This window comes from Macrotis lagotis, chromosome 8 (assembly GCF_037893015.1).
Source record: "Macrotis lagotis isolate mMagLag1 chromosome 8, bilby.v1.9.chrom.fasta, whole genome shotgun sequence".
In the NCBI taxonomy this organism is placed as follows: Eukaryota; Metazoa; Chordata; class Mammalia; order Peramelemorphia; family Peramelidae; genus Macrotis; species Macrotis lagotis.
The window spans coordinates 193846229-193856859 of NC_133665.1; the positions used below are offsets into that span (position 1 = coordinate 193846229).

General features: G+C 56.3%; 1 protein-coding gene across 7 annotated transcripts in view; it reads right to left on the minus strand.

The window, feature by feature from the left end:
- The window catches only part of VILL (villin like), a 41631-nt gene that overhangs the window by 27793 nt on the left and 3207 nt on the right, over window positions 1–10631 (minus strand). Inside the window, exon 1 of one of the 7 annotated variants that reach the window (XM_074199259.1) lies at window positions 4704–5533. The exons of 3 other annotated variants lie outside the window; for them this stretch is intronic. In XM_074199259.1, coding sequence (XP_074055360.1) covers window positions 4704–5009 — 306 coding nt within the window. In that variant the 5' untranslated portion in view covers window positions 5010–5533. Of the gene's footprint in view, window positions 1–4545; window positions 4667–4703; window positions 5534–10631 lie in introns of those variants that run through there. 3 more of the 7 variants (XM_074199258.1, XM_074199262.1, XM_074199260.1) reach the window with 3 other exon arrangements.

A 10631-nucleotide genomic window follows, 5' to 3' on the forward strand; every position in this document is an offset into this window, starting at 1 on the left:
AGGAGTCCAGGGGCAGAGAAGATGGCGTTCCCAGCATGGACCTCCCTGCCCGCCCACCCGCCTGCTCCCCCATCTCCTCCTCAGCAGGGGTCCACACGCCTCTCTTTCCTGCCCTCGTCACCCTGACAACAATCTGGCTCTCCAGGCTCACTCACCATGCCTCCTCCCCCTCCCATTTTTCCTGTGTCAGTGCCACCGCTCAGACAGGCCCTTCCCCCATAAGGAAATACCCCTCCTTCCGGCTCTCCCCCACCGATGATGCCCTCTTCTCTGCCCTCCCCAACAAGGGCCTTTGCTCCTTTGCTGATGCGCCCCCTGTGCATTCATTTCTCCAGTTCCACTTGGCTGGGTGGGTGCCCGCCCCTTCACTGGGGGCTGGGACCCTTCTAACCTAATCTTTGGACTAGAGCTGCCACTCAGTTAATGTTTGTGGAATACAGCTTGTCGGTGAGCGAGACTGCATTGCATCCCCACAGTGGGGATAAACCGGAGGCCCAAAGGGCAGAGAAGTGGCCAGAGATGGAGCCCAGTGGGAGCTTAGAGACCATCCCCTCCCTGGGCCCCCTGAGGGCCTGGCCCAGACCACAAGGCAACAGGGCAGCCTCAGAAGGCTCCTCCTGCAGCCACGAGGTCGCCCGGCTTCCTTCTGGGAGCCTCACCTTCACAGCCAGAGAAAAGGGGCCGTATCTCTGCAGAACTGGGGCCTCTATGGCATGGGATGGCAGCCCCATTTCGGATCTGCCTCTGTCTCAGCAAGTGGAACCTTGCTTCCCCGGAGCTTCCTTGGAGAGCCAGGGAGCTTTAAGCATTGGGCAGAGCCTCAAAGGAGCTGGCCCTGCTCTGGCAGGCCTTGGGTGAGGGGAGAGATAGCTGCCCTGTCCTAGACCAGCTTTAGCAAAGCAACCAAGGGAAGGATCCTGTAAGGTCTTCCCATTAATCCCTTTCCCGGGGCAACTAGTTGGCCCTGGAGTCAGGAGCACCTGAGTTCAAATCCGGCCTCAGACACTTCATAATTACCTAGCTGTGGCCTTCGGCAAGCTACTTAACCCCATTGCCTTGCAAAAACAAAAACCACACACCTAAAAAAAATCCCTTTCTCAGCATCCTCACAGGACCAGGAGCTGTTGCCTATGGCATGGCTGGTAGCTGGTCTCAACACTGCCCATACCATACCTCCCTGTGGCTTCTCTCTGCATGACCCCCCAAAACCCATGCACCCCACCCTCTGTTCTCAGAGGCAGAATCCCCACTGTTCCAAAGAAGCTAAGGAGCAGGACTGGAGTGGAGAGAAAGAAAATTCCCTGAAGACCCACGCCAAATAAAGATGGAAATGGAGATGCCCTGGGGCAGGAGGCACAGCTTGGCTCAGAGGCAGAGCTGGATGGGTGGCAAGGCACAGGGAAGGTTCCCAGAGGTTGCTAGCCTCCCTTAAAACTGCTAAGCAATTGCTCAAAATGACAATCTGCACATGAGGGCAAATCCCGCCATGGCACCCTGACCAAGATCTACCCAGGATGGGCTCTGCCAACTGATGCCACCTGATCAGCACACTGAACAAGATGGGCTCTGCAAACTGATGCTATCCAGATTGACCCTGACTAAGAGCTACCCAGGGAATGGGCTCTGCAGACCAATGCCACCTGGTCAGCACAATGACCAAGATCTACCCAAGGTGGGTTCCGTAAACTGATGCCACCAGGCTCAGCACACTGACCAAGATCTACTCAGGAGGATGGGCTCTGCAAACTGATGCCATCCAGATTGACCCACTGACTAAGAACTACCCAGGGAATGGGCTCTGCAAGCTGATGCCACCAGGCTCAGCAAGTGGTACCTTGTTTGCACAGTGTCTCTTCCATTTGATAGGAAGGTCTTCAGGGCAGGCACTGACTTTTGGCTTCCTTTGTAGCCCAAAGCTTGGCTCAATGGCTGCTGACCAAACTATGAGGGACATTCCAGGATAGAATGGAGGCCAGGACCCTCAGGAGGAATCAAGAGAGGCATTCAAGAGAGGTTGGAGATGGAAGTGGGACAATGACATCAGTTTGGGGCAGATGGAGTCTGAATTGTGTCCAGGGCTCCAAGATGGCACCATCCACCAAGCAATGGGACACTCGGGACTGCAACTCCTTCCCCAACTTCCCTGTTTCTGAGAAGGTTCTATAGGTCCTCTCCACTCCAAGTTTGCCACCTCAGAGGAGTCTTTGATGCCCCTCCTCATCTCCTCAGCCTTCACAACCAAGATACACGTTTTGTCAATTCTACCTTCCCATCTGTCCCCTTCCATCTGTTCACACAGTCTTTAGGTCAATGCTCTGATTCCCTCTCAAGAAGGCTATGTGATAGCTTCTGCCTTGGTTTCCTCAGCTCTTGGCTGTCTCCTTGCTTCAGTCTATTCTCCAACAGCTGTCAAAGGGATTTTCCTAAAACACAGGTCTGACCAGGTCACTCCCCTGCTCAGTAGCTCTCATGATTCCAGTAAAATCAGTTTAAACTATTTGGAGAATTAGTTCAATTTGTAATCTGACAAAGGGTTTTTTGGGCATTTAAGAATGTGGTGCTGAGAAGGGGTCCAAGATATAAAAACAATCTTGGGGGCAGCTATGGCTAAGAAGAGAAACTGAGAAGAGCTAGCCAGACGAGGAGGAGCAAGACCAGAAGGGTGGCCAGGAGGCAGGACACTGTGTCCAAAGCTTCCCAGAGGCCTGAGAAGATACTAGAGGATTGAGCTGTTGAGGACCTAAAGGTAATTTTGGAGAGGGTGCTTAAAGTGGGTCTGAAGCCTGAGTGCACAGGACTGAGAAGGGTCTGGAAAGAAGCGGGGCCAGCTAGCAAAGGCAGCTGGGCAAAGGAAGAGAGGAATGGAAGGGTAGAATTAGAGAATCTCCAGAGTTATCCCCAGGCTGACTACCGATCCTCCAGGCTAGTGCCTTTGGCAAGGAGAACAAGAAGGTCCATTTCCTCCTCAGAGCCCCCAGAAAAAGAGGAAAGGACCAAGGAAGATCAGGAAGGCCCCGGGATCTCTGTCTTCCCAGAGGAGCAGGCAAAGTACTGGATGAGCCTGAGGAAGCTGGAGGAGAGAAGGGAGGCTTATGGGACAGAGCAGTCAGTGCCAAGCCACCCTGGCTTTGAAGACCTTGGGTTAAGACGAGCTGCACCCCCCAGGCTCCCCTTTCCTCTTCTTCAAGAGCTTTTCCTTCCATCAAGTCCAAATCTCTGCCTTTGCAACCAGAAGACAAAGAACCCGGGTGGTCTCAGCATCCATGCCCCCACCCCCAGCAGACGACCACCTTCCATAAATCATCAGTCGGGGTCTCTCAACAGAGGCAGGCTTGAGCCAGCAGGAGAAATGAGCCAACCTCTGCCAGCCCCCTGCCTGCCCCCTTCCCTGCCCGTCTACCTGCCTCTCTTCCCTCTCCTTCTCCGCCTCCTACCCTACTTGGTGGCCCCGCAGCTGGGGTCTGGCCCAATGATCCACCTCCCAAGGCCAGCTCTGTCTCCCATGCCTGGCTGCTCAGCCTGTGGGCCCGGGCCGGGCCAGCGTCAGGAGAGGACCGCCCAGCTAGGCTGGGGTGCACCCCCGGGCTCTCTAGGACCAGTGGGGTGAGGCAGAGTCCAGGGGCGATGAGGGGGATGTTGGGGACTCTAGGGGCACGGTGGATGTTGCTCAGGGCACAGTGGGGCTGGGGTGGGAGTAAGCCACACCCCTTTCCATCCATTTCTCCTTGAAGGAACCAGGGGGAGCCAGCTTGGCCTCCTCCAGCCCCACCTCCCCCTCGGCACCCCCTTCACATCCATAGCCAGGAGCCCCCTTCCCCCTCTGTTGCTTTCTCCCTGCCACCCCAGGAAGTTTTTTCAGCCTTTGTGGAGTAGGCTGGTGATTCCCCCCCAACCTGCCACCTCCCTTCCCCCCTTTCCTGCAGCCCTGAAAGCCCCTGGCAGTGGTAAGGGACGGGGGTCAGGAGGAGGGGGAGCTCCTGCTCCATGTCCCCCTCACTGCCCCTAGCCCCGATGGACCTGAACCTCAAACCCTGGCCCTTCCCTCCCAGGGGCGCCTGGGGGGCAGGGGGTGGGGTGCCTCTACTCTGGGGTCCTCAAGCTACGCAGATCAGAAGGCTGCCAAGGTTTCTGAGCCCCCGCCCTGCCCCCAGCCCCTTCTCACTCCTCCCCCAGGGTCCCCCACTTCCCGCTCCCTGAGTTTCCTGGAGGATCGGGCTGCCCATTGCTCCCGCCTCTGGCCCGGTTAATGTTTCACACCCCAGGGGCCCCTAGGGCCGGGGTGGGGAGAGGGGGGCAGCGAAGCAGGTCCCAGCCTGTCTGGGGCAGCCCGGATCAGCTGCGGCCTCCAGACCCCACGGCACCCCGCCCCATCCCTGCCCCCCAAGATCTCCAGGCTTCTCCAGTCCTTGGCCCGTGGGAACTAGCATTCACAACCACAGCCCACAAGGGTCCAACTGGGGAGGGAAGGGTGGGAGTCCTAGGGCTCCCATCCTCATCTCCTTCCTGGAGACACCTGGCATGGCAGCATCCCCACCGAGGACTCACCTGGACCCACCCTGGAGCGCCTCACCTGTTCTGACTGTGCCCAGTCAAAGCTGCGGTCTGGCTGGGCTGGGCTAGGCTGGCCATCTGGCCCCTCCTGGTGCCCCCCCCCCCCACGGCCAGCCCTCTCGACCCGCCTTCCCAGGCTCCTCATTTCCCACCTCTTCCTCCTCCTCCTCCTGCCGGCAGGAGAGTCCAGGGCACTGCCAATCCTCAGCACCGTCCCCCAGCTGGCTCTGCCTGGCGGCACACCCAGGAGGTGAGGGGAACACCCACAGAGTTTCTGAGCCAGGGCCCCCGGGGTGCCCAGCCCATGTGGCTTCTTTGGGACAACGCTGGCCCAGCAGGAATCTCGGCCTAGGCACTGCCCCCTCCAATCTGTAACTGGGGCTGAGAAGGTTGAGGCCATCCTCCAACTTGGCCCAAGACTCCGTCCTATCCCTGACCACAGGTTGCCCCCTCCCCATCCCTGACTGTCTGGTGAGTCCTACCCTCACTCACAGACTGACCTTGATTCTGCTCAGGGGAGTCTCCCTTAGCTCTCCGGCTCTGGCTGACTCCCCACTAGGCCACCTTGTTGGCCCCATCAGCGGCCTAAGCACCAAAGAGAGTCCCAACTGCGGGCAGCTATCACTGGGCTATGCAGCAGCGGCAAGAGGCTGGATGGGGGGCTGGCCTAAGACCATCTCTCCCTATACCTGGGCTGGTCTCAGCGAAGGGGAGGCTTTGGTTTGGAGGGAATCCCTTGGCCACATCCTTGGCTGGGTCTCCAGCTACGTGGAAGTGACTGTTCAGAGAAAAGGGCTGGGCTTGATGGTAGTGGGCTTCATGTGACCCCAGGCCTGCCACTTGGGCAAGTGCTGTCACCTCTCTGGGCTAAGTGAAGAATGCAGTCCCCTCTGGCACTAGAGGGGGTGGGCACCCCCAGGGGCCAGAGAGCCTCCAAATGCAATGTGCCAGTGCAGCCTCAGCCACTCACCAGCTGTGCCACCTGGCCGCTTCCTGCCTCAGTGTCCCCAACTACAAAATAGTGGCAATAACAACCCTCAGCACATCTCTGAGAGGGTTGTTTGTGTAAAGTGTATAGCTCTGCATCTGTAACATAATAAATGCTTATTCCCTCCTTCCCCCAGCTCTATGGCTTTGTGTGGAGGGGCATATAGTGTTTCTCACTTATGGGGGTACATGTTGGCACCTCCCCCCCCACCGGGTAGAAATGTAAGCTGCTTGAGGGCAGAAGCATTTCCTGCCTGTAGGCTGGCTGCCTAGCACAGTGCCAGGAAAACAGTAGGCACTTAATTGATGCTTCTAAAATTGAATTCAGTCTTTCCCTCTGGCCTCAGATAGGAAAGCTTGGCAAGGACAGACTGCCCGGTTTGCCCTGCTTCCCCTTCCTCCCTCTCATTCTCAGCTTGGCTCTGTTGGCACAGGGAAGATGAGTGACTCCAAGAGCAACCAGCAAGGCCCCTCACTAGCGGGCTGATTGCCACCCCCACAGCCACCCTCCCTGTCTGCACCCAAACACACTTAGAAGGGGACATGAGGCCAGCTCCAGGCTCTCGGAGTGACGAAGATGAAAACCGGGGAGAGTGACCAGAGGCCAGGAGAAAGAAGGGAAGCAGTGAGGGCTCCGAGCTGGCGCAGAAAGGGCAGACCACTTGGGGGGAGGCCCACTTGGGGTGCTTTCAGAGGGGACACTGAGGGGTGTTCAGATTGTTAAGGAGACTGAGAAAGTTTTTGGAGACCTTTTTCCCAGAGCAAGCAAGGAGTGCCCAGAGCTTGGCAGACAACAATCCTTTGCACTCTGATGACCTCAGCCTCTGCCAAAATGCATGGCTTTGAGCAGCACCAGGTGTCCCTGGGGGATGTCTGATCTGAGCTCCCCCTGTTCCCCAGGGGCCTGAGAGTCATCACCCATCACGCCTCTTGACAGGCTCACAAACTGGCACTCCTATTCCTGTCACAGAGCTCTGGTGCTGAATCCCAAAGAGTAATCATGATCCCCAAGGCTTGAGACAATCCCACAGGACTCAGGATTACCACACAGGAGCCTTCTCTAGGAACAGTAAGTAACTCAAGACCTCAAAATGATGATGTCCTGGTCCCCAGCAAGAAAAGTCCACTCTCCCTGGGGGGGGGGGGACTGGGGGCTTCCATTCGCAAGCATCGCACCCTGAGATTAAACTTCTGATTCTGTCCTGACTCTCCTGCCTCCCTTGTGAGGCTCTGGCTACCCACAAGGTAGAGGTCTCTCTGGTCCAGTTGACAGAAAATGAGTGTAGCAAGGAGTGGGCATGAGTGAGAGTGCGTGTGTCTGTGGTGAAAGCAGGGCCATATCATTGGGCCAAAGGTTTGAAGCTGATAGCCAGGTATCTTCTCCACAGTCTTAAGGTTTTCTCATTCATCTAGTCCAAGCCCTAGATTTTACAGAGGAGGAGACAGAGGTCCAGAGAGGTTAAGGACTCACAGCTAAGGATAGCGTCGGTGCCTTTCCCAGGTCATGAGGTGTCCCTGACAGGGATTAGGATTAGATGAAAGAGAATCATTGAATGAAACAGGGATAGTATGGTGGGTGGACAACATGGTGGGCCTGGGGCAGTTAGGTGGCGCAGTGGATACAGCACTGACCCTAGAGTCAGGAGGACCTGAGTTCACATCTGGCCTTAATAACTGCCTATCTGTGGGACCTTGGGCAAGTCACTTAACCTCATTGCCTTGCAAAAACAAAAACAAAAGCAACAAAATGGTGAGGCAATGAGAGTGGGAGCCAGAGCAAGAAAACTGCCTGAGGAAGGCAGCTGTGGTCCAGCTGTGCGGTGGAGGCAGAGCTATAGCACTGGTGAAGCTGGCAGCCCCTCCTCTGCTCCCAAGTTGAGACTGTGAGAAAGGGACCACCAAAGCCGCCCCCATTCTTAAACCTAGAACTTCTTCTCAAGGTTAGAGAAGAGAGAATGGCAATGTGAGCTTCATGGGGAGAGAAGGCCCCCCCCAAACCCACCGGAAGCACAGGGAAGTAGAGAATGAGCTTTCCAAGGAGAGGCCCATCCAGGCCAAATGAAGAAACCAGGGCCCCCAGAGCCAGGAGGAGCCTGCCTGAAGGCTGGTCAGAAGTAGGAATAGCTCCAGCCCAGGAGCCCAGGTTCTTTCCTGAGGAGTTGCAGGGAAGCCTGGCCTGGGAGCTGAGGGGATGTGGGCAGTGGAGACCTCGGCTCAGCTGACGTGGAGGAGGAACACGGGAAATGAGGCCTGTGAGGGGATGGTCCCGGTGAGATCCTGTGCTAGGGTCATGACTGAAGAGGGAGACCCGGGGGGCGGGCAATGGCAGAGATCCCAGTTAGGAGGTAGCCACCACCTAGGTCTCACCCTGATCAAGAAGCCACTTGAGTTGTTGTGCACCAAGACAAGGAGGAAGGGATGAATCTGAGGGAGCTTTTCCCACAGACCAAACAGAGACCTTGGCCTACAGCCGCCTAGTCCTCTCATCTCACAAGCAAGGTCAGGACAACTTGTCCAAGGCCACAAGGATAACCAGGCCAACTTGGGTTTTGGTGACTGATTGAGTCACACAGAGGACTAGAAGGAGGGTGGGGCTCAGGTCCAAGTGGGCATCTCAGCCAAGCCTTCCGGGCACAGACTTCTGCTTGCTTTAGCTCCCCCATCACCCCCGGAAGCAGGTGTGCCCTCTCCTCAGGCAGACCTGGGGGAGCCCTGGCCCAGCTGTTCCTGTCTAGGTCCCCAGGCAGTGCCAGAGTTGAAAGGAACTGTGTCCCTCAAAGGGACCTTGACGAAGCCTAACCCTTCCCACTATGGCCACCACGGCCTCTTCTGGAAAAAGAGGAGTTGGAGCATGGGTACCTGCCCTGCCTCCCTCCCCAACCCACCTCTCCTGGACAGTGCTTGGGGATTGGTGAGCCTAAGTCGGCTTCGGGTCTCCCATGGATTCAGCCCTGCCGAGTGAGACCCGGACCCCTGGGGGCCCCGAGGCATCTGGGCCAGGCCAGACCCACCACCCTTTCTGCACAACCTATAAGGGTGCCAGACACGGTGCTGGTACTTGATAAGCAAGAGCTCATTTGGTCCTCACAACCACCCTGGAAGTCCGTGTTGTTATCCCCATTTTACAGTTGAAGAAAATGAGGCAGAGATGTCACCCAGCTATTAAGTGTCTGAGGCCAGGTTTGAACTCGTCTCTCTGACTCTGGGCTCTAATCACTGCCCTTCCCTCCCCAGCTGCTGAGCCAGCTGCCAAGGTGCCCGAGGGATGGGGCCAGATTCTAGGACCCCTCCACGGTGGGGGAGGAGGTTCCTGGGTGATGGGGCCTATGAGAAGGACTAGGGGTGGCTGGGCCACTGGTGGAGCCGGGGCCTGGCCATTCTGTTCCGTTCCCTCCCCACTTATCTCTGAGTCACGGTCTCCCAGCTCCGGGTAAATATTAACAAAGGCCTCTGTGTGACCAGTGGGGGAAGGGACCTTAGCTTCAGAGCTATTAGAGCCCCCTGCCCACCTCCCTCCACCCCATCAAGCCTTCCAAGATCTCCCCCCTCCAACGCTGGTCTGGAATCCAGGCAGGGACAGAGGATCTGGTGCAGTTCCCACAAAGGGGAGGTTCAGTGGTGTAGTTGTGCCGTGGGAACCCAAGGAGCTGGCCCTGAGTTCCCCCCTTCCTCCTTTTCCTCCCCCTCCTTAGCTGCCCTCCCAACAATGGGCACCAGGCAGAGGGCAGCAGTGGGGAAAACCTGTTCTGCAACAGTTGCAGCTCAGAGGCCAGGGCCCCAGGACAGCCTGACCCCCTCTCCCCTGCCAGATCCAGGACAGCCTGCCCCCTTCTCCCCTGCCAGCTCTCGACCCGCCTCTGCTGAAGGGCCTGAGGCACCAACATTCCTCAAGAGGGGGCAGAACCCCATCCAGGAGGAGTCTCTGATTCTCATGGCCCTGTCCTGCCTCATCGCTACTCAGTCTGGGCATTCCTGCCCCCGTCAACACGATAGTAAGAGCTAATGTTTCTACAGTCATCACGGTGTGTCATTCTGCTGCATGGTTTACAATTATGCTCTCATTTGGGTATCCCCATTTTACAGATGAGGAAGCTGAAGGGAAGTGCCTTGCTCAGGGTCACCCAATTCATGTCCAAGGCTGCATTTGAACACAGGTCTGATTTCAGGCAGATGACTGTCCATTGGGCTTCCTGGCTGCCATCCCATAGCTTCATTCCCTTCATATTCACAATCCCTTTCCCCCCATTTCTTCAAGTTTCCTTCCTACATCCCCTTGACCCATCTTCCCACTACCCTAGGAAAATCACTGAATGAATGAATGGATGAATGAATGAATAAATGAATGAATGGAGTGAGTGATGCAAGGTCAGGGCTGGCAGATGGGTCCAGAAACACTGCCAAGGTTCAGCTGTGTGAAAATGTGGTCACTGCACCCTTCTCCTACCTGCAGACCCACCCTGGGCCCCCTGGACCCCTGTCTTTTGGACAGGTTGGTAAGAATCCCTTCTGTGCATCTGAAATTTTCAAGATTATTGTTCATCTCCAAACTGGAGATCATGGGCGGCTAGGTGGCTCAGTGGATAAAGCACCGGCCCTGGAGTCAGGAGTACCTGGGTTCAAATCCGGTCTCAGACACTTAATAATTACCTAGCTGTGTGGCCTTGGGCAAGCCACTTAACACCATTTGCCTTGCAAAAACCTAAAAAAAAACCCCCCCAAAAAAAAACAAAAACAAACGAGATCATGAAGTCCCAGGAAGACAATGTTTTTGTTCAGATTCATTCATTCATTACTAGTACTTCATTGAGCACTGGGGAGGGTGGAACCCCACTCTAATCCTCATCTCTGGCCCAAAATGACCCCAACTCTCAAGGGTGGAGCTGAGGGAACAAAAGCCCCATGTGGGAGAGGGTGAGCGGACTGGCCTCTTGACAGCAAATTGGCCTCCAAGAGATGTAGTTATTTAGCCACACACTCCCGAGCTTGATTCCTGAAATGCGGAAAGGCTGCAGAAGAGGAGGAAAGAGGGCAAGGAAGAATGAATTGGAAGTCTTTCTCCCAGGCAGTCACCCACACCCTCTCCATAGGCATGT